The sequence below is a fragment of the Punctularia strigosozonata genome, assembly GCF_000264995.1.
Source record: "Punctularia strigosozonata HHB-11173 SS5 unplaced genomic scaffold PUNSTscaffold_4, whole genome shotgun sequence".
NCBI classification, from domain to species: Eukaryota; Fungi; Basidiomycota; class Agaricomycetes; order Corticiales; family Punctulariaceae; genus Punctularia; species Punctularia strigosozonata.
Genome location: NW_006767436.1, coordinates 1,002,152 through 1,027,801, shown reverse-complemented (window position 1 = coordinate 1,027,801; position 25,650 = coordinate 1,002,152). Strand labels below are relative to the sequence as shown.

Here is a 25,650-nt window from a genome sequence, read left to right as displayed (position 1 = left end):
GAGATACAAGTCCCAGAGCGGTTGACCAGACGGGCGGAGACTCCGAATCAGTGTAACTGAGTAAAGCAGAGCTTGGCGGAACGATGGGGGTACATGCGCTGTAGTTCCAAACTAAGCTCAGGCCCAAATGGAGGCTCGATGAGTGTAAGGCACGTGATCGAGAACCAGTCGAGCGTCAAAATTAAATACGAGGTCAGCAGGGACGCTGCGCGCTACGTGAACTCATACTGAATAGGCTCGGTATACGCCTTTGTCTATCGAAATCAACCGGCCGCAGAGCCAGTCTGAACGATCCGAGAACGTCGCCTGTTGGCTGCGTACAAATCAGAGTATACAGCGCGGCTGTAGAAAGCGACAAGTAAACAGGAGCTTATACATCGTTGAATTCATTGCACATATCCCCAGGTCTGCCCGAGTCGACTTCCTTCATGAGAATGCAGAAATGCCGTCCAGATGGGAGAGTATCCCATTTGCGAATCTTAGTGAATCATATTCACGCGCATCGCGAGCCCGGACCGACACAAGATTGTCCATCAGTACCTCCGCCGGGGGGGGGGACCGGGCTAAACAACGCATAAGATCAAACAGTGAGATGACAAGGCCATTGGGAAGTCGTTTTGCTCGGATTCAGGCTCAAGTACACTTGATACACAATAGTTGTCAGTTGCCATCCATGCATGTCTTCGTCCAGAGCTCGAGGTTTCGTACCCAGTGGCGGAGCTGAAGCGACATCCAAATACAGGTTAGACTCCCTGAGCAATGCAGCTATGAATCGATTGGTCTCCATGAGAGCCGGGCGTCCTGAGGGAAAAAATATCATCGATCTCACGTTCTGCTGATATCGAGAGCCACAGGTTCTTGCAGGAGGCATCAGTTTGTCGTGCCCGTTTTCGCCACACATCAATACGAGATGTCTGAGGCTCTCAGCGTCGACCGTGTTGCGAACAGGGAGATCGGCGTTATGGTTCTTGAGCCTTCTTCGATTGTCAAGTGCGCAGAAATGCGCGCCATCATGCTGCCGGTACTTAATACTTATGGCACTCTCCTGTGGTTGGCATCAACGGATGAAACCACGTATGAAAGTCCGAGTCAATCGTCGAACACAGCTGAACGGTTGCCTAGTTGCAACACGCATAGCTTTGAACGAGCGCTGAGCCATCCCTAGCCTATCAGACGACTTGACCCCACGGGAAATCCGTACCGTGTACATCGGCGGGTAAGAGTAGACCAAGTGATCCTGGTGCTGAGAATGAGAACTACCTATATTAAGCCTACGTATCGCAGAGATGCAGGCGAAGCGGGGCGGCGGATTTCGAGAAGCACCGATGAATGATTTTGTTGCAAATCCCATTGCACTGGTTCTGGGGGCAGCACGATTGCAAGTACTCATGTAATTGTAGGTAGCGGCTACTTCTCGTCGTTCATGGCAAGCGCGTTTTCGAATGTTTGCGAGAGATGCATGTACGCGAATCAAGGCGTAGTCCATGGTGGTTCAGCGTCACATGCATATGATTACAGCATTGCGTGAGAACTTCAGTCTGTAGCTTACGGAACTCCTGCCCAAAGCTAGAACTGGACAACGCTACGGCCTGATGAACCGAAGGTGCGGGCCATCCAGGAGTTCCGGTGCTGAATCACCTCTCGGCCAGAAGAACTTTCATGCCCGGGAGGCTCCTTCCACGGTCTATCGCGTTGCTGCGAACACCTGGCGCTGTTTCTGTACTGGGAATCCGCCGGCGACCTCGGTCAACGTCCGCTAGTGAACTCGAACCTATTGTGTTCCCAGCGTCGCGATCTGGACGGGTAGTCTAGACACATTGCTTGGATCGAGGAAAGCGCACGGTACCCTCCGCAAGTGTTTCGACAACATAGGACATTATACCTAAAGGCACTTCAGCAAATCAAGACGCAATTACCTTTTGCATCTGATGTGCACACAGGAACTCCTTGCCAGTTGTCCACTGTATTGGACTTCCCCGAGCTATTTCTGGACATCCTGTGGGACTGGGCCTATTCATACAGAGTCTGGCATCTCCGAATCTGTCCAATCTGAACACACGCACCATCGGTACCATTCGACCTGCTCATCCTGGGACAAAGCGTATTGAGTCTCTGCCACGGAAGGCGGGTATATAAGCTGCGATATGTCGAACAGTCTCTCCAGCCGTGCTCTCTTCGTTCATTCCAGGTACCGGGTTACCTTTCCAGCTCCTTCAAGCCCAGCGCTTCCGCTTGCTTCACAGCACACCCTCGCCAACACACGCTCGCTTTCTGACCCCTCACAATCCTCCGATATTCACCATGGTTCGCATCTTCTCTGCCGTTGCTGTTGCTCTCTTAGCGATCGCCCCCATCTTCGCCGCACCCGTCATGTAAGTATTCAAACAACATAAGGAATAAACTCAAGAATGAAAGCATGTTTAGGCAAGCAAGGACCGTGTCTTCTAACCTATCCGGATACTTGCACAACATCGGTAGCCATATCTCTTCGGACTGGTACGAGCGCCATATGTTCACCACGAATCTGAACTGATCCACTGTCTAGGCGCTCGAGCTCCTCTGAGACCATCATTGTAAACTCAATGGTCGAGTCTTTGGTCTTGGAAACCGTTTCCGAGAATGTAGTGTGAGTGAATCGGTTCACGCTTCGTGAGAGACTACCCTGACGAATGTCAATAGTGAGGAGAGCGACATCCAGGAGATCATCTCCGAAATGTCTTCATTCGGGATCGACATGTTTGTATCTTCTCTAGTTGAGATGATTGCCTGGCTGACAATTACCGATTACCTGTGCAGTGACCAGTCCGACATCGTGAACATTATCCAAAGCGACATGGTGAACGTCAGCGAAGAGGAGATCGTCGTCCAGATGTTGGAGCAGATCATGAGCGTTGTCTCTGTCAACTCTGAGTCCATCAGCTCGAGCTCTGGGTTGGTCAGCTCGAGCTTCGGTGTCTAGTGCCGCTGATTGCATGTCATTTGACGATGGAGTGTTTCTGGCGTACATTTTCTGCTGGGCTATGGACATTTTGGGGCCATTATAATACTGTTTCCTGGGCCTCCATTACCATCTCTACAACCCTGTTCATAGTACCTGCCGGTTATTGAACATATGGCGCACGAGCAAAGCTCCTAACATTTTGGCCACAGAAGCGTGCGAAAAGCATATTCAAGTTCTCGTCTCGCACTGCGACTATCTCCGGAACCGCTCTCATTCCTCTCGCCCGATTGCTGCAGTGCGAGATGCTCAAGTCGTGCTTTACTGAACAGATTCGGTTTAGGACTTCTGATCGGTTGCTAAGTGCAGGGACACTGAAGTCCGGAAATACTCACGGACGCGCGTCTTTCGCTTCCCGTGTTAAACGCAGCCTTGCAAACACTGTCACTCCTTCAGCCTTCAAGAAGTCGTACTCGAGTTTCAAGGGATCTGATTGTATCCTGCACGCTGGTAGCGTTCTGTGACAATACTCAGGTGGTTACCTGAGAGTAGTATCGCGCCGGCATTCGCCCACTACCTTAATCGCACAGGCCCGCGGGTCCGATCAAGAATGTAAACACTGCGCGTCGTATCCAACTCCTCCACTCACAGAACCATGGGAAGGGAATCTCCGCCGTCGCTGTGGCAGCCTGTAACGCTTCTGAGGCTCTGCGGCCAAGCTGGTGAAGTGCCTACGGATTGAATTACATTCTGCTGTTCAAGCGAGAATGCCCGGTCGTCATGTGGCTCAAGTATAAAAGCCCTCTCTTCTCTGGTGGAAGGCGCAAGAGCTGCACTCTTTTTTGGTCTTTTGGTCGTTCGGTCAGGGTATTGAGTACCTCTTCTGTTCATTGACATTCGTCTCGAGCTAGCCTAGTTGCTGCTTACTCTTTCGTTCGGCGCGCTCGACTCAGCTCTACCGGCCACCTTTCGTTCATTCTTACACACTCATCTTTACCCGACTCAATCCTTTCAATATGGTCCGACTTTTCGCGGCCGGTGTGCTTGCTCTATCCATGCTTGTGGCCTCAACCACAGCTCGCCCGATGTGGTACGTCATTTCTGCTCGTGGGTGCCGGTATGGCTAGCCTGATGCTGTGAGTAGGCAGATCCGGGACGATTCGAACAGTACCTCAGTACAGTCGTCAAATAATACGTCGGACTCGAACTCGAACTCGACGGTGTCCGGATCGAACAACAACAACACGTCGGTGTACTCTCTGTCTGCGGACGCGTACAACTCCACGTTGTACAACAACAGCAACGTCAGCTCGAGTGACTCAAATAACTCGAGCGCCTACAACTCGACCAATCTTAGCAACTCGAACGTGACGGATTCATTACCTTCGAACATGACGGACGCCCTGAAGAGCATCGCAGGCAAGATCTCATCTGATTGGTGAGAAGAGAGCCTCCAATTCGAGCTCGGCGTTGATGTGACGTTATAATTAGGCGCTCAAACGCAGGAGAGACGATTGTGGTGCAAACTGTCGTCAAGTCTCTCGTGGTCACCGAGGTCCAAAAGACGACCATGTGAGCGCGCCATCGTCTTGGCAATACTCATGTTTTGAAACGCTCATCCTTCCTCATAGCGAGCAGAAGGACATTCAGACGATCATCGACCAAGTACAGTCCTTCGGCATCAACGTGTGAGTCCCCGATGACATCTCGTTTCTACGTTCTCATCTGAGCGCCGGTTTCTAGTAACTCGAACGATGTGACCGGCATCGTCTCGAACCAGATATCCGAGAGGAGCCAGTCCCAGATTATCGTTGAGATGCTGCAAACGATCTTACAGGTAGTGGATGTCACGACCGTCACCACAAAGGAGGTCGATACGGAGCAAACGGTCGTTATTTCTACGTAGTCTGTGATACGAACGTAGCCTCTTGTTCTGTTGGGCCACTGGCTTCATTTGTAGATCTCGGACAGCAGCATCTGTGGACTTGCGATATGAATCACAATAGGGAATGTTTGTAGCTCTCGGCACTTGGTATACACCCGCAATTAACGTCTGTTACATCATCGCATCACCGGTCGGATTTTGTATTCCTGCTTGAAGGTCTCAAACTCCTGCTCCTTGGACTTATACTGTTCGGCCAGGTTGGTCACGACTTTCTGAATCTGGACAGAGTACATTAGCTTCTGACTAGGAACAAGAAGCAAACAGCATACCCCATCCTTGTTAGTCTGCAAAGCTGGTACGATGTCCTTGACCGTACGTTCAACAAGGACGCCTCCGATCAACCGGAAACACTTCCGATCGGGGTCTTCCTGAAGGGCATCCTTCAAAGTCCCCAATACCAAGCTACCTCAGGTTGATATCAATGCAATCTGCTCATCCGGAGGAGGGCATACGTGTGTTCATCCGCTTCTGATTCAAGTTCGCCGATTTTGCTCGCGAGAGCCTGCATGTCATTCTGCAAGCCTGTGTACTTCTCCTGGATTTCTGGCTGGCCCCTTCAATCAAGATAGTGTATATACACGTAGCACCGCCGAAATCTTGCCTTGGTCTGAGAGCGGGGCAGGAGCTTTGGATTTCTTGGAGGCCATGGTTGTAGCGTATAGGAGCTTTGGAAATGGAGGCCGATGATTGGCTGACGGAGGCCAGCCGCTACCGACACTGGCGCGGAAATGACCGGTGCTCGCACTCTACCTCGCTCATCCGCCATGTCCTTCGCTCGCGCCCTCGTACGGCCTGGCCCGCATCGACCAGCCGTACCCCGCGCAATCCTTGCGTCTCGCGCGACGCTCTCTGCTTACCGCCTACTCTCGTCGACGTCCCGCTCGTGGGCACCGGCCACGAATGACCACGCTGCCTCGCGTGTCGCCGGGAGACCGACACCCTTGGAAACGCCTCCGCCGCAGGGGATGGTTGGGGCAGGACAATTCAGCGCGGCAGAGGAACCGGGGAAGGACTACGACCCGTACAAGGATGGACCCAGTGCGCTGAGCAAGGCGGTTCACTTGTTTTTCTTTACGGAGATCATCCGAGGTGAGCAATCATCCTCAGCTTCGGGTGAGGGCTTGTCCTGAAAAGCTCGGTGAAGGGATGTGGATCGTCTTGGAGCAGTTTTTCCGACCGCCATACACCATCATGTACCCTTTCGAGAAGGGCCCACTTTCACCCCGCTTCCGCGGCGAACACGCCCTTCGGCGGTATCCCAGCGGAGAGGAACGTTGCATCGGTACGTGGTTTTGGCCTTTTCACGGCAGTCTTCGCTAACTCGTGGACAGCATGCAAACTGTGCGAAGCCATCTGCCCGGCACAGGCCATCACGATTGAGAGCGAAGCGCGCGCAGACGGCTCTCGTCGGACAACCAAATACGGTACGAATATTCAGTTCCTCCATCGTCTTCTATCTCTGACACCGTTATAGATATTGACATGACGAAATGCATTTACTGCGGATTCTGCCAGGAAGCCTGCCCTGTAGATGCCATCGTGGAAAGTAAGCATATCACTCAGCTTTTCGGAACCGGCATCCTTTGACATCTCCGCCGCCCAGCTCAAAACCAGGAATTCTCCGTTGAGACGCGTGAAGAGCTGCTCTACAACAAGGAGAAGCTACTTTCGAACGGCGACAGGGCCGAAGCGGAAATCGCGGCCAATTTGCACGGTAAGCTGTATTGGATCCCATGCCGTTTCCACTGTCGGCTAACACGTTTCTTCAACAGCCGACCACGTCTACCGGTAGTGTACCGACTCTGCACACCGATCCTGGAGTGAAAGAGAAGGGGCCCGCGACCTGCATACGTCACTTTACCCGTCCTTCATCGCTCTCTCTGCTAGAGTCACTGTGAAATATAAGTATTTGGATCCATGCCTCGTTCTCGAGTTCAGGCCGCGGTTCGCCCGCGGCTGTGACGTTCCTCACGCCCACAAGGTACCTCTGCAATTTATGCCTTCGGACGCGAACCCGCGGAGTGCCGCGTCAGAAACTCCCGGCGAGTCATGTCTTCCCTACAGCTGGCGAATTCCATCACTTTATGTACAGCTTCGCGTACCGGCGCATCTCAAACCGGGCTATGCACGGCATGATGGAATGCCATTACATCTGAACATTGCAGATTTGACAATCGCACTGTCACTGGCTGTCACTCCGGATGAGTCGCGTCTGCTTTCGCAGCTTGTACTGCATTGAGCATGGTGGGTACTGCGTCGCCTTGTTGTCCGCGTGCGGATGCAGGGGATCCGCTCGCCATTCTTCTCTCGGAAAGAGCTCAACTTATCCGCGTCACGGCGGATCGGATGCGGGGCATCCTCCAGATACGTATGATCCGTCGCTGCTTGACATGCAGTATATTTCACTGGGGCGTTCTGTGACGTACGCTACGAACCATGAACCCGGACACACTAGCAACAACCTACTGGGGCGAGAGTTCGAGAGCGTTACCATCCATACCGTAAGCGCGTCCATGATATCTTCTAGCGCAATGTCCCATACCATCTATCACTTGCATAGCTCTCCTCAGCCCCTGACACTAAGCACATCCAGGAGCGGGCACGGCACGCGCAGTCGAGCACACACGCCCCATCCGCCCAAGCGCGCGGCGGTGCGGCGGGGCCGCGCAGTCAAGATCGAAAAGAGCAATTCGAATGAGAAGGTGAATTCAAAGAAGAACACCGCGAAGCGACGTCCGGCGGAGTCAAGTAGATGCGTGTCCGTGCACCTGCAGCATCAACACCCTCACGAACCCAAACGGATTCAACGCAAATCTTACGCGTCTCCCATGCGCCGCAGGCTGGGCGAAGCGACGCGGGCCGCCGAGCTCAGAATGGGTGCCTCAGGCCGGCCGGCGTTCGCGATGGACGTCATCCTCGACGCCCGAGAGCCCAACTCCGCGTACAGGGACGAGGTCCTAATCGAGGCGGCGGAGCTGTACGAGCGGCTGCTGCAACCTCCGAGCTTTTGCAGCTATGTCAGCGCCGACTGGGGCGACCCCGCCGTCAGCGATGACGAGGTGGACGGGGCTCTGCACCAGTGGCGGGGTGTCCGGACCGATCCTGCCCGAAAGACTTGGTCGCAGGTATCTGCCGAGAGATCGACCGCAGCCTGGGGTCCCGACATCGGCGGGGACTCTTGATAACGAGTCCCGCTCGGGCTCGTTACGTCGCTTATGGAAACGGGCGTCACAGCCGGGCGCGGAACCATCGGTGGAGCGATGACCAGATAGACAGACCGTCATGTTAATACGAACCTGCATGCATTGGGGACAATGGCCGAGAGGGTACTGAGATGTGAGTTTGTCCATCCCAGAAGCGTTGAATAGGCACGAGGTCCCCACCCATTCCGAGAGAAGCCGCGAAGCTCGGTAATAAGCTTCCGGCAGCGGAAGCTGAACAATGAGCACAAATAAAACATCTGAAGATTCCTGGTAAGCTCGAGTATGGACATATTGGCACAGGGAGGGCGTAAGATTGGGGCCTGGGACCGCTTCCGATCGCCCCGAACATTGAAACATACCCACCGGGATACAAACTTTGCTTCTTTGAAAGACCTCGTCACTCGTCACCCTGACCAGGACCCTCGTCCAGATCGCGCGTCGGGGCGATGTCCATCGGCTCGTCCTGGAGGTGGTGGCGCTTGTAGCCCCGGTCGCGGTCGTCTGAGTAAGATCTGTAGTGATCCGCCTCGCCTCGCGGAGGCATTGGGCCCTCGTCATCAACCTCCATGTCACCTCGCGAGCGTTTGCGGGAATCAACCCCAGGACCAGACAGCAGGGAGCGAGAGGAGTCCGGATAAGGCAAGCGCGAGCCCGCCGTATGACCCACTGGCATCTCGGGATGCTGGGTGCGGGAGCTCGGCCGGGAGAGGCCTTCGGAGATAAGCTCACGATCGCGTGGGTGCCCGCCCGAAGAGGATGGTGAATCGGAACGCGAGGGGCGGGAGGAGTGCCCGCTCTCGCGACGCTCGAGACGTGGCACGTCGCGCGGGGGGGTGTCGCGCGCGCCGCCTCGCAGCGAGGGTGCGTAGGGTGGTGGAGTCTGGCCGCGGCGCAGAGCGTCGCGCTCACGGTGCTGCTGGCGCTCTTGCATAGCTTGCACCTCCATGTCGCGTTGCCGACCGAGCTCGTACTCGCGCATCATGCGAATCTCGCGTTCGCGCTCGTACTCCCTCTCCATGTTGCGGTCCCGCTCGCGTTCCCATTCGCGTTCACGTTCGATCTGCTCGCGGTGTCGATCGCGTTCTTCGCGCTGACGCTCCCATTCGGCTTGGTTGATATTGACACCAGGTCCGATGCGCTGGTGGTTGTGGATGCGGCCAGAGTTGGTGCGATGGTGGTGGTGGTGATGGTGGTGGTGGCTGCTCGACCGACTGCTTGTGGAGGGCGAAAGCGTCGCAGAGGGAGGAGGAGCATGCCCGGGACCGGGCATCACAACGTGCGGCGGGGCAGGCCCCATTGGCGGACTGAGCGAGTGCGCAGATGCTGGTACACCACGCGGCGTGCGTCCACCGACATCCGAAGGCGATGAAGAATGCGAGTGCGGAATGGAGGGAGGCGGTGGGAGGTGATGAGGGTGTCCTCGTGGCGGGGGCAGTCCTCCCGGTCCTTGCATTGCGGGCAGCGGCGGCAGCTGGCGGTATGCTTCGCCTTCAGGGAGCATGCGTCCGTTGTTCGGTGCGTGGAGGCCGGGAAGGCCGTGTGGAGGGGGAGGGATCATGCCGGGCCCAATGGTGATTTCCTCGACAGGCGGCCGGGAACGGTCATGCTGGAGGGCGATAGGCGCGAGGCGTGGGCCTTGTGAGTGGCGTCGCGCGTGCTCGGAGGCCTCGAGTGCGGCTTGTTCTACAGCTTGCGGGTGAGGGGATGGATACTGAAGCGGTGCTTGCTGTATGCCAACGGGGGGCAAGGGTCGGCCATGGTGCTCGGGTGAGGGCGGTATCATAGATAGTCGTTCGTACAGAATTCTGTGGTTGGTTGTCGGTCTGAGGTGATATTTCCATAGCGATGGAGACTTACGCCCTCTCGAGTTTCATGCGCTGAATGTTACGCTTGGCCTGCAAGACCTTGTATTGCAGCTTGTCGTTATCCTTTGTGTTTCGCTTATGAGCATGCTGTCCGTAGACCTCCAGAGATGCGACGCACCGCTTCAATTTCTTTGACCTTCCGCTTGAGGTCCTTGTATTTCGCCTGATATTTTACATCTTCAACACCGGCGACGATGCCGGGAGCGTACACTTTGGCCTTTTGTCGGACGGACTGCGGGGTAGCCGGTTGTTGGAAGTGGGGGTGAGCGTTGGCGGACCCGGGGGAGAGCTGGCGGGACATGGTGCTGGCCGCAGAGTATCGGGCAGAGGGGTGGGACTGTGGCACGGCGGCGTGTGCGCCTGTTGCGCCCGCGACATGGATTACTTTTTATTTCTGACCCGCGGCGTTGAATACGGAAGCTGTGACGTGCGCCTGATGATTGTGCGACAAGTCATTCGTGTCTCTAAGCAATAACGACGGTCGCGCCTTCGTCGACCAAATATCGGCTGACAATAGTAACACTACGGACAATAATATTGAACGGTCGTCCGTCGCATTCGCCTGTTGGCGATCACACTGCCGATGTCCTGCGTTCGTGGGCACCGGAACGGCTTCCACTTCGCGGGGCAACTCGTCCATCCCACGTGACATCACTTGCCTTCCTACCACCACCGGCGCAATCCACATAGACTTTGTCTCCGTCATTCCTCCTTCCCTCTATCCTCTTTCGACCCTCGTCACGGTGAAAGAGTGCGTATTCTCGCCCTCAGCTGACCGCTTCCCACTCACGCCCGTTTTGCAAATGCGATAACAGTGTCTGCGCCATATCGGCAGTAAGCACCTTCCTCCGATTCCACCCTTGCCCGCGCCCGATGGCTCATCCGAACCCGACTACAGGGATATGCCCCCGCCGGGCGGCTTTGAGGCTATCAAATACAAGCGCAACCTTCCCGCCCGCGGCCCCAGCGCGCTGGCTATCCTCGGCGGCGTCACGGCCGTCTGCGTCTACGGCTTTTACCGCGTCGGACTCGGGAACAGCGAGAAGAAGTGAGTCGTCCGTCTCCGATAGAAAAAAAAAAGCGCGTTGTGTTTGTCCCGCTTTTGCCCTGTTTTCGCGTGGGGTACTCGGTCAGCGGACCCACGTCGAAACTCTATCCGCGCTGGCCGTAGAACGTGCCGCAGCGGCGGGCCCCAATCGCGCCGCCCATCGTGGAACGTGGCACTCTGGTTCCGGGCCGCGGCAGCATCTTATCAGCACCTCCTGATTTGGACGTTCGTGCCCGTTTCCGGACCGCTGATGATCGTGATTTCCCTCTGGTTTTCGTGCGCAGGGAGCTCGTGCGCGAGAAGACGTGGTCGCGGCTGCACCTTGTGCCGCTGCTGCTGGCGGAGAGCGATAGAGACGCGTATCGGAGGGAGCAGGCGGCCATCGCGCGCGAGAAGGAGATCATGAAGGACGTCAAGGGTTGGGAGGTCAGTGGCCTGATTGCCTGCGCGCGCTTCCATCTGCAGTGGCCTGATTGCGATCACCAGGCGGGGAAGAGTGTGTACAACAACCCGCGATACCGGCCGGCAGAACAGATCGTCGTGCTGTGACGACGTTTGGGTGGCTAGTTATGGATGCGCCGGGGATAGGGCTTGATAGATAGATTGGCTTCTTATGGCAGGCATCCTCGGACATGGGAGAGCGAGCGCCTGTGCTGCGGAGGGAGGATGGATTGGGCTTCCGGGCCTGGGACCCGCGCCCGAGAGCGTGACGGGCGTGATGGGTTCGACGCGAGGCTACTTATCGGCCTGGGCAGCTTCTGCGAAAGCGTTGAGTGACCGTGCCGAGGGTTAGGTGGCCGAATCGGGCGGTGCAGCCCCGTCCTGATTCGCGCGCGTCCTTGTTCCGACTCAGTCTTTGCTTATAATGCGACGCTTTCTGTCAACTCGCCGGGTCCGCCTCCGCCGACTCGTCCACGTCCGAGCTGCATCCGCCGCTCCCCCCTCCTATAAGTCCGCACCCGTAAGCGCGCAGCCCCATCTCCTCCCCCGCGCCTATCCGATGCAGTCCTACTACCACTCCTTCGACCCCGTCGCCGACGGCGTCTTCGCCCTCGACCTCGACGATGTCCACCAGCACCCGATCCTAGACAACGCCGACCTCTTCGACAAGCCCTTCGACCCCGCCTACGGCGCCGTTGACATGGTCTCCAACGCCGACACCTTCACCTTCGCCAACTGGCTCACCGAGCCCCTCGACCCCGCCGGGCCCTCCGCCCCGATCCCGATCCCGTCGACCTCCGCCCCCACCGTGCCCGACACCCCCGAGTCGCCGTTTCGGACCGACGCGTCCTTCTCGCCGTCGTCGTTCTCGCCCTACAGCGACTTTGCCGCCCTGCCTGCGTCGCCGCCGGCCGCGTCGCCATTGTTCGCCCATCCGAGCGTGTACTCGCCGCCCGCCGTTTCGTCCGTCTCGCCACCCGAGACCTTCAACCAGCATCAATGGGGCGAACAGTTCTTTGTTCCGAGCCCGCCACACCTCGCGTCGCCGTTGTCGCCCTCGCTCCCGCTGCCCCCGCTGCCTGGCGCAGACGATGACTACTCTGTCACGCAACGGCGGCCGATCCACCGGCAGCGCACGACGTCCGTCACGCAGCTGTTCCAGAGCGCGAGCGCGCCTGCGCCGTCCGGGCTGATGCTCTCGCGCCCGCACGCGCAAGTGAACGCGCACATGCCGATGCTGTCGCGGCCATACAGCCGGCGGGCCGAGTCGGTCTCGTTCTCGAACGACGATCGCGAGGCGACAGTGCGCGCTCGGAGGAAGCGCCCGTCGCCCGCCGACGATCCCACGTCCGTCTCTGAATCAGGCAACGAATCCGGTGCGTCATTGTCCCCCCTCCCCGCCTGTGCAGCTTCTCCGTTCTCGCCATTTCCCCTCGTGCCCACGCCCACGCCCGCGCCCGTAATAGACCCCCGCGCGCTCCCACCCTCTCCCGTCTCTTCCGCTTCGCGCTTCTCGTCAGGGCGTCCGCTGACTCGTCTTGGTTCGCAGCAGGTACAGCCCCGGCCAAGTCATTGCTGCGCCCTCCAAAGCTGGCGCCGAGCGCGTGGCAGCTCTATTTCACCGATTGGATACAGCGACACCAGGAGACGAGCACCAAGAAGCTCAACGTGGCGCAGGCCGCCAAGGAAGCCGGCCAGGAATACGCTCTGCTCTCCGCGGCGGAGAAGGAGGTTCGTTCGCATGCACACCTACCCTGCTTTTTTGCTCCGAGCTGAAAATTCCCCGTCGTCCATTCATAGCCGTATAAACGCCGCTCGCAGATGCTCAAGGAACAGCGCGAGCGCGAGCATGCCGCGTACATGCGCACGCTCACCCCCGAGGACATCAAGCGCGAGAACGCGTTCCGGACTTCGCAGCGCAAAGCGGGCAAGTCACGCAAGGGGAATATCAAGGACCCTAACGCGCCCAAGAAGCCGCTCAGCGCGTACTTCATGTTCCTTCAGGCCATTCGGTCCGACCCGGGCCTCGTCAGGGAGGTGTTCGGACACGAGACCGAGACGACCAAGCAGAGCGTACTCGCAGCGTCAAAGTGGCGATCCATGACCGACGAAGAGCGTAAGGTACGGTTCAAACCCTACGCCCTGAGCCCATGAGCTGGGAAGCGCTGGAGGGACAATGTGAGCTGACTTTGAATTCGTGTTGCTTTCTATGTAGCCCTTCCTTGCGCAGGCCGAGCGAGAGAAGCTCGAGTACGAGACGGCTCGCAAGATCTACGAGGAGGGCTCCGCCGCGTCGTCCCCCGGATACTCGAACATCAACTTCAGCATCCTCCCCGGCAGCCCCGTTTCAAGCGCCGCCTCGATCCCACGTACTTTTGCGGCCGCGCCGGCGACGTCGGCGCCGTCCATCAAAGTCGAGGCCGGCGAGGCCGAGGCGCGTCTCAATCGGGAAGGCGCGACCGCCGCCACCGCTGATGGCTTTTCCACTTTCCACTCCATCCCCTCTTGAATTTTGAGCCTCCCTCCCGCGGTCTTCTTTCCTCCGTTCACCTCCATTTCAGGGACTTTTATTTCCGGTATATGGGCTTCTTTCTTAGCGTCTCATTCTCCAGTCACGACCCTGTCACGACCCGTACGACCTCCCCCCAATGGCGGATCCTAGCTGGTCCGCCGCTTATACCTCTCCTTCGTTCGTTCACGCGGCGGAAGGGAGTCGCGAGTTGCGAATATATGTTCAATCTTCTTTATTCGGTGCTGAAGCTTGAAGCGCGCTTGGAGCTTTTTATGCCTTTCCTCGTGCCCTTCCCATCGGACTAGTGTTCTTTCCTTGTACTGGTATCGATTACACGAAGGATGCCTAAGACCCCACCCACCACTCCCCCTATACCGAATGTATCTCTATCGTGGAATTGGCATAGACGCTCGTGTTCACACGTCACCACACCCCCTTGTATATGTGGAAATGTATAGTACCTCTCCTCGTCTAGGCCAATGGACAGATATGCCTGGCCCAGCAATCTGCGGTGCCCATTTGACATGCGTACTTGTTTCACTTTACTCAGTCCTAATCTAGCATGGTGATCGCATGTAGTATGTTTGCGGAACCAACATTACGATCCGGTGCTATATACGATTTGGGCGCGCCAAGATCGGACCGTTCGCATACGGTATCCAACCTTATCTCGACAGTGGGCTCGTTAATTATGCCGTGAAGATTGGGTGTTCCGGTAGGATCGCCTGTCCGAGACCGCCGTGTATCCGTCCATGCGCATGAAACCACCCTGGATCTTTATGAGCTAGAGGCCGGTGGCGTGCCGCTAAGCGGGTCCGTCAGGTCCAAACGCAGGACCATGCGCTGATGCGGTGCGCCGTCCTCGTCGAATTCGTCACCCTAGAAAGAGAGAGAGAAAGCAGAGTTCATACGGAGTGCTCGGCGCGATTGAATGGGATTAACCAAGCAACAGGCTTTGTTTGGGCAAAGTGGCCCTGGGCGCTCCGACATCGGGCGTGGACGGCAGAAGCGAGGCCGGATGGTCGGGGCCGACCCACTGATAGACGAGAACGAGAATGGAGCGGCACTAGGGCTTACTTACCTCTGGTTTGTAACCGAACCTTCGAGGATCGCGGGAGGGGGAGGGGAAGGGGCGCACCGCCGTCGGTCGGTGCTCTGTATCGCACGGGCAGTATTAGATCAGCGCTTACCTCTCGTAGAACCGTTTGACGGGGATCTGCGAGTGGCAGACGACCGTGGCTTGGCTCATGGCGTGACCGGAGCCGGACGCGAGCGCGCGCGCGTCGGCGCGGACGTGGTCGTGCAGCGCGTTCACGAGCTCGGCGCCCCAGCCCCACTTGCGGCATTCTTTCAGAAGCGCGAGCCTGCTCAGCTTCCAGTAGTAGTCCCCGCCGGAGCGGTGGTCGTGATCCGGGAGCCGGACGCAGCGTATCGTCCCGACGGGTTTAAGGTTGAGGTCCCCCGGCGCGGTGAGCCGGAGGAGGATGTGAGTGCCCGTTTCGTCGTATTTGTCGATCTCTATTGGGATTAGAGTGCGCTAGTCAGGTGGGGCGGTGACGGAGGCAAGGTGGGAGGCCGGGGAGGACGACCTGACCGTCGTCTATGGAAAAACCTTGCTCATCGATGAATACGGCGATGCGGACGTCGTAGCACTGTTGCCGGAGCTACACACGGGCGATCAGGTGGGCAGTGAGCAGGATTAGGTAGGGACATCGTAGGCACATGTCCCTCACGCGTTCGCGCTCCTCGCCCTCGGATGGCACAACGATGAGTTCGTGCGCGGGAGGTACGCCCTGTACCATTATTGAGATCGAAGCCGGACAAAGAGATCGAATAGGCGCTCGTGTCATGAGCCAGGGAAAAGCGGCGGGCGCTTATGGTGGCTGACGCGAGAACGTGACCTGGACGGGCCTGGTCTCCCGACTTGCTCACCGACGAAATTCGACGTAGCCGTGCTCGACCGACGCTGGCTGAGGTTTATTTATCGAAGGTATGGTCATAAAACAGTCTTTTACGCCGCTGCTTACCGTCGCCCTCAGGCTCTGACCGGCGGTTACCCCCACGGGTGCCGGAATGCTCGAGCCTTGTGCCGTCGTCCTCCATAACGTTTTGTCCGCCCGACCCACGGCCAGCTCTTCCAAACTTCTTGTAAACATGGCACGGCTTACAGCTCAACGTGTGCTACACGAGACGCCGAGTTCTTCCACGCGTGCTCAGGGGAAACGGAGGCAGAACTCTGAGGACGAGGAGGGATGGTCATGGGTCGGGCATATAGCAAAAGTTGCTACCACGGCACATTCGCGATGGCTATATGGTAAGCTACCTCGTGTAAGTAGACGTTCTTGCTCTGATTCGCTCCACAGATTATCAGCGTTCATTTATGGGGCAAGGGGATATACGGCGACGGGCGCAGTCGTATAGGCCTGTGGAAAGAACTTCGCTCCTCCGTGCCCTATCGCCCAGCACGCAATCACGCCGATATCCCGGTCGATGCTCATGGACACCGCCTGCAAAACGTCACGCTTCCTCATCACCCGCTTTCGCACCACACGCTCCTCATCCCATCGCTGGCAGCACCTCATCAGCTCTGGATCATTTCCGCATCGCCGCGGCCCTGCCGGACCCTCGATTTGACCCGGAATCTGCATGGAAGGCATATGTCGATGCACAGCGTCACGATCGAACGGAACGTCCATATCCTCAAGAGACCCTAGCTTTTGCCGATCGACTCGTCACGCTCCTGGAAGAACGCCGGGACCCGCAGCTGATACAGCATTGGCGGGAACGTCTGCATGCGTTGCTACGCGATGTGGCGCCGGATATTGAGGAATCTGCTGTCCTTCGTCAGCATTCGATAGCTGCACGCACTTATGCGGCCATCGGCGATATCGATGACGCGCTCACGTACGCGCATCGTCTCGCCCAATTCACGACCACCGACGAGGATCACATCCTTGTGATACGAACCCTCGAGAGCGTGTTGTTCGCCAGCTGGTATTTTGACGGTCCTCGCGACGCATTCGTGATGATCATGGAGCACTGGGATCTATGGTACTCCTACATTCATTGGCGGAGAGATCTCCAGTACTCGGCGCCCGTCACGCGGCAAGCCCTCTCATTTCTGGAGCTGGTCTATGACGTGATAGAGGTCATGGGTAGTCCAGTAACCCTGCTTCAGCAAGCAAGATCACACTGGGACAAGCAAACACGGGACCGCGCCTGCGAACTGCTAATACAGGTCTTCTGCCAACGGGAAATGGGCGAACATGCTCTGGGCGTGTTGGATGAGATGCAGGACCAAGGCCTGGACGCTCCCGTGCGGCTGAAATTACGGGTCGTCCGCGCGCTTGTCAAGTCCGGCAAATTCGAGCTCGCGAACCCACTTTTCTCCGGGATGGCCGCAGAAGGGCAGCGATTCAGATTCTACCATTCCACCGGCCTGTCTCTTTTCGCGCACCAGGGCAACGCTTCCGACGCGATCCGGTTCTATGACCACATCCATCGGTTTTTCGGAGGCGTTTCGAACGCAGACAAAGCACTCCTCCTTCACGCGCACGCCGTCAATGGCGATACTGAGAACGTCACGCGTCTTTTCGCCGACCTGTTCCAGAATAGCAAGTCCTCAGCGGGGTCTCCCACCATTTACCATTATACGGCGGTCATTCTCGCACATGTACAGCGTGGCGACTTCGAGGGCCTCAACGCCTGGCTCGAGAGGATGTCGCGCGCGGGAATCCAACCTGACGTCTACGTCTACACCGTCATACTCAAAAGCTTCGCCAACAGGAAGGACGTAGACTCCCTCGCGGCGGTGCTCGACCAGATGCACGAAGCCGGCCTTCCTCCGAACGCCGTGAGTTATACGACCGTCGTCAAGACGCTCGCGGACCGGAAGGACCCCATCACCGCCGAAGCCATCTATAAGCGGGCGATCAGCGAAGGCATTGTCCCAGATTGGCGCATGATCGCCGCGCTCATGAACGCTCACGTCGAAGCGGGTTCGTGGCGCGGTGTCATTCGAGCCTTCGACTACCTCAAGCAGTCGCCAACCAGCCGAATCTCGCTCAACATCGACATCTACAACACTTTGCTCAAGGCATACGTGTTCATCGGTGCCCCGTACAGGGTCGTATCGGCGATCTTTCACAAGCTCAACGAGGCCGGCCTGCGTCCGGATCGATACACCTTCGCCCTTCTGATCCAGTCGGCCTGCGATGCGAACTTGATGGACATCGCCAGCAGCATCTTTGTCGAGATGGACCGACTCAGCGAGCAGTGGCATTCAGACTTGCACATCAACGCGTACGTGATGACCATCATCATGGCGGGCTATCTGCGCCGGGGCGACAAGCTGCGGGCAAAGGCCGTTTACGACGATATGCGTACGCGCGGCATTCAGCCAACATCCGTCACGTTCGGTACTATCCTCAAAGCCTACGGCGGCGAGGGGACGGAAGAGAGTATGAAGATCGCCGAAAGCTTCCTATCCAGTCTCATGGCGGAGGGCAACGACCAGAGCTGGATGCACATCGAGAGATCACGAGCGGAGGCGTTGGAGGACGTCTACGCTCCCTTGATGGGTTCTTATCGGCGGCGCGACAGCCCCGCTGACGTGGAGAGGTTGTTTCAACGGTTGTTGGACGCCGGCGGAGAGCCCACGCTGGGTACTCTAACCATGCTCATGGACGCCTACCGTCGGACCCGTAATTTGGAGAGCGTGCAGCAGGTATGGCCTCAGATCTTCCAGATGGCATTGCGGTACTCTCGTGTGGATGCGCTCTTCCCCAAGAATGGATCCGCAGGCGAGGTGCCACGTCGGCAGTCGAACGTACTCTGCGTGCCGCTCTCGATCTACATCGACGCTCTCTCCATGGCCGGACAACACAATGAGGTCGCGGGGGTTTGGCACAAGTTGCAGGTGCACGGCTTCTCCTTCGACTCGCACAACTGGAATCACCTCGTCGTTGCCCTCGTCCGCGCAGGGGAACCGGAGCTGGCGTTTGAGGTCGTGGAACGGGTGATCCTACCGTACCAGGACCAGGCCAGGCAACTCGCCGAGCAGCGTAACGACAAGCCGGATTCGCCGCTATTCTATGACGACGCGGTGGACAGGGAGGAGACGGTGCTGGACCTTCCTTCCGAGTCCCCGTTGCGCCGGAGCAAGCGTCGTCGGGAGATGGTCAAGAGATCGACGCGGAAGACGCGGAACTTGCTCGATCTCAGCGAGAACGAAGAGCAGAACTTCGATTACGCGCATCCACTGCACATTTTGCAACAGGTCTCCATCCAGTGGAACCAGTGGCGTCCGCACGGTGTCACGATTGGTGTTCTGAGCAACGTGCTTGAACACTTAGAGTCGGGATCGATTGTCCAGCCAATAAGACCGCCGGGAGAGGACCCACCACCGGTGACGGATTCCGAACAGGAGCCGTGGTCTCGTGCCGCCATCGCTAGAGAGCAACTCTCTCGCATTTACAGCGACTACCCACGGACAGTGATGGCCATTGACGAATACCTTCGCGCCGAGACTCGCGGCCTCCAAAAGAACCGACATAAAATATCATAAAGCGCCAATACATTAATTTGCATGATAGCACAAACACACGCATGGTACACAATAGCGAAGATCGGTGTTTCAAAGTCACCGCCAATAAGTTGTGTCTAATCGTAACCGTCGTCGGACCCGCCCGAGTCGGAATCGTTGCGCTTCCTCCTGCGACCTTTGCTCTCACCATTCTTGCTCCGCTGCAGTGCAACATTAGTTTGATATGCCGTCAGTCAGCGCAGCCAGCGACGTGGCGACTCACCAGAGGCAGTTTTTGCCCTTGGTTACCGAACGCGATCGAGAGCGCAGTAGTATCTGCCGCAGCGAGGTGTTTGGTCAGACGCAGTGGCTTTTTGGCAGTGGGACGAGACGAGTCTATGCTTACCCGGCACACCCGGAAAGCGCTTGGCCGAGTAGACCACGAACGGTTCCGTGAAGATCTGTGCCAGTATCGGTGATACACCAGTCTGGACTTGGTAGGGGACACCCGGTATGTTGGGCCTGCGATCGCCACGTCAGCGCACCGGTCTGAAGTATATACGACGTGGGCACGGTACGCACGGTCCGATGTGCATGAGTCGCAATCGGAGTCGAAAGGTCCCTGCGCACGCAAAATCAAGGAGCAGGTTTCAGCGCACTGTGTGGTTCATACCGGCCCAAAGACAGCGTACGTACCTTCCGTGCGAACGGAGAGGTCCTGGAAGAGAAAGAAGATGCCCGGCTTCCGATGCTCGTCCAGCAGGCGACACGCGTTCGCGGAGAGCGGGCCGACGAGCGTACGCGTGTAGGTATGGCGGGGGAGCGAGGGCATGTCGGACGCCGGGAGCGGGGGTGGGGGCGAGTTCTGCGTGCTCGCGCTCGAGGACGGCTGCTGCGGAGGGTACTGCGGCGTGTGGGTAGCACCGCCGTACACGGAGGCGGCCATGGACGCCTCGTAGTGCGATGCGGGTACCGGGGGCGCCGCGAAGGGCTCCTGCGGGTAGCGCGGCTGCCCGTACGCGTCGTACGGGTTCATCCGGGGGTCGGCGGAGATCGCGGAGGGGTACGGGTGGGAGGCGCGCAGGCTCTGGGAGGGGTCGAGCGAGAAGGGGACGGCCATGCCAGGGGCCAGAGTGGAATCCTGCGAGCCCCAGGGTCTGTAGGAGGGCGCCGCCGATGGCATATCCCGGGAGTTTGCCCACGGGTCGACCATGGGAATGCCGGAATTAGACATCGATGAGGAGGACGCGTTGCGCGACATGGAATTGATGGATGGGAGAACGGCACTGTTGTACTGCGAGGGAGCGCGATCGGGGACCTGGGTGCCGTAGCCCCATGTATTAACTTGTGGTTGATGCTGTGGTGTGCCGTATGGATTAGAGTGAGCGAATGTAAAGGAAGACGGAAGCGCGGATGCGGATTGGCTTTGAGGGAACGGATAGGCGGGTCCGTATGACGAGTTTGAGGGCGTCAGGATCGGGGTCACCGACGAGGACTGCTGCTGGCGCTAGATGTTAGCCATGCAGCAGCCGAAGATGCGAACGACGTACCGAAGAATCCGCTGGAGTACGTCCGTGATAGGATGTGTTCGGTAACGAGTCGCTAGGCACGGTAGGGCTCTCCCGGGTAGATGGGCCTGTATTACCGCGCCGTCGATGCTTGGGTGTATGGCTGCTCGCATGCCTGTCAGCGGACGACGGATGGAGGACGAGGTTCATCTCCTTGTTGCCGTCTTCCGACCAAAGGTCCACGGTGACCACGAAGAAGGTGGGATCTATCTGTCTGCACGGTCAAAGTCGGCGGTAAGCTTCTGGGTCGGTCGCATCGATGGCTTGCGCGAATAGACCTACTCGACGTCTATTACATTATTGTCCTTGGTCCTCACGATCATCTTCGCTACCGTAGCTGGTGCTATAGGCCGTCGATCCTGTGATTAATGAAACGATCAGAGTCACCGACCCGTAGGGATCCGAGGGAGTGGATGAAGCCCTTACCTTGTCACCGAACCCGCACATGCGCGCCCGCAACGGGTGTTGGGCTATTTCGAGCGAGTAGTGTCTGTCACGCGGCGCTCGTGAATCAAAGTGCACGGCGCCGCCGTCGTGGAGACGGACCTGTTGGCATACCACTTGCCCCAGCTGGGCGGGGAGGCGGTAGCGCCGGCATCGGACGCGGTGAGGGCGGAGGTGGGCTGGCGATGGCTGGGGACGATCTGGATCATGGCGGCGGCGCTCGCAGCTCGGGACTGGCTGGACGACGGGCTGGGGGGGCGAAGATATAGTGCGCGCGCCAACGGAGACGGTTCACACGACGCAACGAGGGACGCTTTGCGCGCGAGAGTGCGACGCCCGAGAGAGTGGGCCGTGCAGCGGCGGAAACCCAAGGCAAGGGATGGACGCCCGAATTAGGGGCCACAACGCGTCCGACCACACAGCTCATCCGACGCGCCACCGCCCGCCCAGCAGCCATTCATCCCATTCACTCCGACATCCCGTCCCAGAACGCTACGCGACCATGGATTACACCACCGGGTACGTACAACCAGATCACTCCGCCTCCTCCCCGCCTCCCCGCCGCCGCCGGCTCTTCAACGCCTCTCGGTGCCGCCTCTTCCACGTCCGCGTCAACTCGCCCTTCTGTTCTTCCCACTGCTGGCGCAACTCCTCGTCCGTCTCCGTCCTGTAGAACGCCGTCCGCCAGTCCCAGCCGCCTTCTCGCGCCACGTCCGACATGTCCTTGACGCCACCACGTCCCCTTCGCACCGACTCCGGCGCAGGGAAGAATAGCGGCTCCTTGGGATCGGGCACGAACACACCGTCGTTCCGCGGCCGCACGTCGGCCGACGGCACATCTGCGACGTTCTCGCGAGCGGACGACGGCACGGGCGAGCCCCGGTCATGCTCACGAGATGTTGCCCCAAAGTCCACGTCCGGGTCCATTTCGAGGTCGATATCGAGCTGATCCAGGAGTGAGAACCCAGCTGTGAAGTGATTCCATCGTGATAAGCGACGGGTTCTGGTCTGTCCCCGATGAGAGAGAAGCCTACCGTCTTCTTCCCTGGGAGCAAACAGTTCTTTCAAGTTGGGACGCTGTACCGGCGCCTGTCTCTCAGACTTTTCGGGCTCAACGCCTACCGGGGGTGCCACATCTTCCACGGTGCTGGATATCGCGCCGGTCGTGACGTCTGGCCGATCGACGACCATCGGTTGAGCAGGCACGCTATCCTCGTCGTATTCCCCCTCTCCAACGTCGACGTTTGACTCGACGTCTTCTGCGCCGCCCCAGTCGTCTTCCGTCTCGTCAAACATGGATCGTAGAAGACTCAATGTCGCCCGCTTCTCCTCCTGAATCGCATTACCGATAGCGGGCGCTGCATGGGTTGTATGCGTCGAAGCGTCGGCAGAAGGTTTCTCTGCCTTCTCGTTCGCTACCGCGACCGTCTGCTGCGGCTCCTCTTCGTCCGGTTCAGTTTCCGCGCCTTCGTCGTCTTCTTCTGCGGAACCTATCACAATGTCCTCGGAGCTCGTCGACGCGGGTGGGCTAGGGAGCGTCGTTTCTTCGCCTAGGAAAGCGCCTTTCAAATGTTCGGAACCCCAGCGCGTGGGGTCTATCGTACGTCTGCGCGCACGCACGGGCGGAGGTTTTATCCTCTTCTTCTTTTTCACCTCTTTTCCCTTGGAGCTTCCGGATTTGGCGGTGGCGATTTTTGCGGACAGCGGTTCTGGTAGCGGTCGCGCAGACCGGATTCGGATCGGTCTGACCAAGCGTCCGGAAACCGTGACGCGCCAGCCGGGGCGAGCTTTGACGTTTTCGGGTGTAACAGGATCCATGTTTTCGGCGTGAACGCCTTGGACGCCCCGAGCTAACCTTCGTCGCTTCTTGGGCCGGACATCGTCGCCGTCCTCGGTCGCGCGTTCCTTTTCTAGTCTGAAGCAGTAGATACGTGAGCTCGGTATGTACGTCTCGGATGATGCAGCGAAAATGCCATGCCTCTCCTGAAAATCCGGCTTGGCTTCGCCAACGCGTAGCTTTGCGCCTTTCCATGTGACCCCGCTCATCAGGGTCAAGCCTATGTAACGCGAGCCATCAGCACATGCAAAATCCGTGAACTCGAGAACGTACAGCGGGAAAGCTGAGCCTTCGTCGCCTCCAGTGTGATATATCCGAATCGGCGCGGTTGACCCAAGCCGTCAAGCAGTCCGAAGCCATCCAGTGCCTTCACTGTGCCGAATTTTCCGAAGCGGTCTTGGAGGTCAGACGGCTTTATCGCAGGTGTAAGGCCAGATACATGGAGACGCTTTGAGAACGTCTCCTCCATGATCGATCCCAGTACGACCGCAAAAGTAAACCCGAATTCAAGCTCCCAGCGAGTAAGGCAGGAGCAGGAAGTGATGCTGGAGGCAGTGCCATTTCTCTGAACTTGCAAGCTGCCACCTCACTTTCTCTACCTTGCTTCCTTCGCTCTTCCTAACCTTGTGGATAATACTATAGAAGATGGCCGAGCAGCAAGCGCTTAAGAAGACCCTCAACGAACTCATCAAGCGCGAGGACCTCAAGAACAAGACCTGCGTAGACTGCGGCAACCCTAATCCCCAATGGGCCAGCGTTAGGTCCATTGCAACCCGATCGCTATATATGCTACTCGAAACCAACTGGATCGTGTAACGCAGTTTCGCTATCTTTATTTGCCTTCAATGTGCGGGACAGCATCGCGGTTACGGTGTACACATTAGGTGCGTACGCGCCGTTTTGTCTACATGGATCGCGGAAGTTGACCTTCGGGTAGCTTCGTGCGATCTGTTTCGATGGACACATGGTCAGAGGAACAGGTCAAGAGGATGCAGGTATGCCTCCCGCTACACAATGAGCATCGATCTGGGTCTGACCATGCCCTCAAGTTGGGCGGTAATGGCCCCTTCAGAGAGTTCATGGAATCCTATACGCCCGCTGAACAGGGTGGCTATACCCAAGGCATGAGTGCATATGATACCTACCACTGCTGGGCGGCGACACAATACCGGGAGAAGGTAGCTACTCTCCTTACATTCCAGGGGCTCGTTCTTACATCGTACCCAGCTTGACGCGGAACTCGCTGGCAAACCCTGGTCACCTTCCCCTCCAACCGAAGGCACCATGTCGCCCCCCGGCCGCCCTTCCTCCGCCCAAGGCCTCCGCAAATCCCGCGCGTCTGGGCGCGCAGGCAGCGGGCTGCGTAGCAACAGCGGTTCGCCCGCCCCCAACTCGCCCTCGCCGGACCAGAAGAGCGCGAACGAGAGCTACTTCGCCAGCCTCGGGCACGCGAACGCGGCCCGGCCTGACAACCTTCCGCCGTCGCAAGGCGGGCGATATCAGGGCTTCGGCAGCACGCCGAGCCCGCAGCCCGCGCAGCCCCCGGCGTGGGCGCTGTCGTCGCAGGCGGCGCCGACGCTCTCGGAGATACAGCAGAATCCGACGGCGGCACTGAGCAAAGGGTGGTCGCTGTTTTCGTCCGTGGTCGCGGGCGCGTCGAAGGTTATTGCGGAGAACGTCGTGCAGCCGGGGATGGAGAAGGTCATGGACCCGAATCTCCATCAGGCCGTCAAGGGATATGCGACCGAAGCTTCGAAACGGTCGGTGTCTCGTTCGTGATGATATGCACATCAGATTGACGGGAGCTCCTCAGTGCCGCAGAGGTTGGAAGCGTCGCCAACCAGTGGAGCAAACAGCAGTTCGGCGTTGATGTCGCTGCGAGCGTCGGCGGCGCCGTGGGGACGGTGCGCCAGACGGTGGCCGGTCCGTCGCACGAGGGGTACTCGAGCATCTCGCAGGACCACCATAACGAGAGCTCGGCGCTGTACCAGGACGAGGACGATTTCTTCGGAGAGTTCGAGTCGAGCGGCTCTGGATCCCATCCGCCGGCGCAACCTGCTACTCAACAGACTGCGACTTCTACTAGCAAACCGATCGCTAAAGGAGAGGACGGATGGGATGATGAATGGAAGGATTTCTGATTGTACTCGTGTGCTTACGGTCTATCGGCATCCCGTTTGTAATCGTGGGCTGTTTGACTGTTCGGTTGTGCGACACTTCTGTCATATAGCGGTGTTGCAGTGTTTATCAGTAGATGAGGATCTGAGTTTTCTTTTTGCTTCCGCAGGTGGCTGTTCCCCTCCGGTAAGCGGCGCCTAAACGCTT

General features: G+C 58.1%; 11 protein-coding genes across 11 annotated transcripts; 7 read left to right on the top strand and 4 right to left on the bottom strand.

Moving 5' to 3' along the window:
- The first annotated feature begins 2,225 nt into the window (after window positions 1–2,225).
- Window positions 2,226–3,137, top strand: PUNSTDRAFT_142518 (uncharacterized protein). The gene is made up of 5 exons (XM_007381972.1): window positions 2,226–2,372; window positions 2,425–2,496; window positions 2,546–2,626; window positions 2,680–2,736; window positions 2,797–3,137. The coding sequence occupies exons 1-5, from the start codon at window positions 2,302–2,304 to the stop codon at window positions 2,957–2,959; spliced, it is 444 nt and encodes a 147-aa protein (XP_007382034.1). The 5' UTR covers window positions 2,226–2,301; the 3' UTR covers window positions 2,960–3,137.
- Window positions 3,138–3,954: 817 nt separating this feature from the next.
- PUNSTDRAFT_132610 (uncharacterized protein) lies at window positions 3,955–4,844 on the top strand (the record flags this gene model as incomplete). The annotated part of the gene is made up of 5 exons (XM_007381971.1): window positions 3,955–4,028; window positions 4,083–4,376; window positions 4,430–4,510; window positions 4,570–4,626; window positions 4,682–4,844. The coding sequence occupies 5 exons, from the start codon at window positions 3,955–3,957 to the stop codon at window positions 4,842–4,844; spliced, it is 669 nt and encodes a 222-aa protein (XP_007382033.1).
- Window positions 4,845–4,999: 155 nt separating this feature from the next.
- PUNSTDRAFT_64412 (Prefoldin beta-like protein) lies at window positions 5,000–5,427 on the bottom strand (the record flags this gene model as incomplete). The annotated part of the gene is made up of 3 exons (XM_007381970.1): window positions 5,000–5,101; window positions 5,153–5,285; window positions 5,336–5,427. Coding segments are annotated over 3 exons (327 nt in total), but the record flags the coding sequence as incomplete, so codon positions are not given.
- Window positions 5,428–5,848: 421 nt separating this feature from the next.
- On the top strand, window positions 5,849–6,707 carry PUNSTDRAFT_64502 (NADH-quinone oxidoreductase; the record flags this gene model as incomplete). Its single annotated transcript, XM_007381969.1, has 5 exons — window positions 5,849–5,972; window positions 6,028–6,165; window positions 6,215–6,307; window positions 6,358–6,429; window positions 6,487–6,707. 5 exons carry the CDS (start codon window positions 5,849–5,851, stop codon window positions 6,705–6,707), a joined length of 648 nt encoding a protein of 215 aa, XP_007382031.1.
- Window positions 6,708–8,449: 1,742 nt separating this feature from the next.
- Window positions 8,450–10,273, bottom strand: PUNSTDRAFT_51149 (uncharacterized protein). The gene is made up of 3 exons (XM_007381968.1): window positions 10,070–10,273; window positions 9,944–10,014; window positions 8,450–9,891 (listed from the first exon to the last, which is right to left on the bottom strand). The coding sequence occupies exons 1-3, from the start codon at window positions 10,250–10,252 to the stop codon at window positions 8,484–8,486; spliced, it is 1,662 nt and encodes a 553-aa protein (XP_007382030.1). The 5' UTR covers window positions 10,253–10,273; the 3' UTR covers window positions 8,450–8,483.
- Window positions 10,274–10,853: 580 nt separating this feature from the next.
- Window positions 10,854–11,548, top strand: PUNSTDRAFT_132607 (uncharacterized protein; the record flags this gene model as incomplete). The annotated part of the gene is made up of 3 exons (XM_007381967.1): window positions 10,854–10,999; window positions 11,284–11,425; window positions 11,486–11,548. 3 exons carry the CDS (start codon window positions 10,854–10,856, stop codon window positions 11,546–11,548), a joined length of 351 nt encoding a protein of 116 aa, XP_007382029.1.
- A 316-nt stretch (window positions 11,549–11,864) lies between these two features.
- PUNSTDRAFT_132606 (uncharacterized protein) lies at window positions 11,865–13,949 on the top strand (the record flags this gene model as incomplete). The annotated part of the gene is made up of 4 exons (XM_007381966.1): window positions 11,865–12,787; window positions 12,850–13,171; window positions 13,241–13,561; window positions 13,656–13,949. The coding sequence occupies 4 exons, from the start codon at window positions 11,865–11,867 to the stop codon at window positions 13,947–13,949; spliced, it is 1,860 nt and encodes a 619-aa protein (XP_007382028.1).
- A 373-nt stretch (window positions 13,950–14,322) lies between these two features.
- Window positions 14,323–15,769, bottom strand: PUNSTDRAFT_84636 (acyl-CoA N-acyltransferase). Its single transcript, XM_007381965.1, has 5 exons — window positions 15,686–15,769; window positions 15,547–15,616; window positions 15,143–15,470; window positions 15,034–15,052; window positions 14,323–14,831 (listed from the first exon to the last, which is right to left on the bottom strand). The coding sequence occupies exons 1-5, from the start codon at window positions 15,752–15,754 to the stop codon at window positions 14,730–14,732; spliced, it is 588 nt and encodes a 195-aa protein (XP_007382027.1). The 5' UTR covers window positions 15,755–15,769; the 3' UTR covers window positions 14,323–14,729.
- A 274-nt stretch (window positions 15,770–16,043) lies between these two features.
- Window positions 16,044–21,431, top strand: PUNSTDRAFT_51136 (uncharacterized protein). Its single transcript, XM_007381964.1, has 2 exons — window positions 16,044–16,266; window positions 16,316–21,431. Exon 2 carries the CDS (start codon window positions 16,984–16,986, stop codon window positions 19,516–19,518), a length of 2,535 nt encoding a protein of 844 aa, XP_007382026.1. The 5' UTR covers window positions 16,044–16,266; window positions 16,316–16,983; the 3' UTR covers window positions 19,519–21,431.
- Window positions 21,432–22,031: 600 nt separating this feature from the next.
- On the bottom strand, window positions 22,032–23,804 carry PUNSTDRAFT_84630 (uncharacterized protein; the record flags this gene model as incomplete). The annotated part of the gene is made up of 2 exons (XM_007381963.1): window positions 23,599–23,804; window positions 22,032–23,545 (listed from the first exon to the last, which is right to left on the bottom strand). Coding segments are annotated over exons 1-2 (1,710 nt in total), but the record flags the coding sequence as incomplete, so codon positions are not given.
- Window positions 23,805–23,910: 106 nt separating this feature from the next.
- Window positions 23,911–25,595, top strand: PUNSTDRAFT_100088 (ArfGap-domain-containing protein). The gene is made up of 6 exons (XM_007381962.1): window positions 23,911–24,086; window positions 24,147–24,209; window positions 24,263–24,320; window positions 24,375–24,503; window positions 24,553–25,085; window positions 25,139–25,595. The coding sequence occupies exons 1-6, from the start codon at window positions 23,971–23,973 to the stop codon at window positions 25,464–25,466; spliced, it is 1,227 nt and encodes a 408-aa protein (XP_007382024.1). The 5' UTR covers window positions 23,911–23,970; the 3' UTR covers window positions 25,467–25,595.
- The last annotated feature ends 55 nt before the right edge of the window (window positions 25,596–25,650 follow it).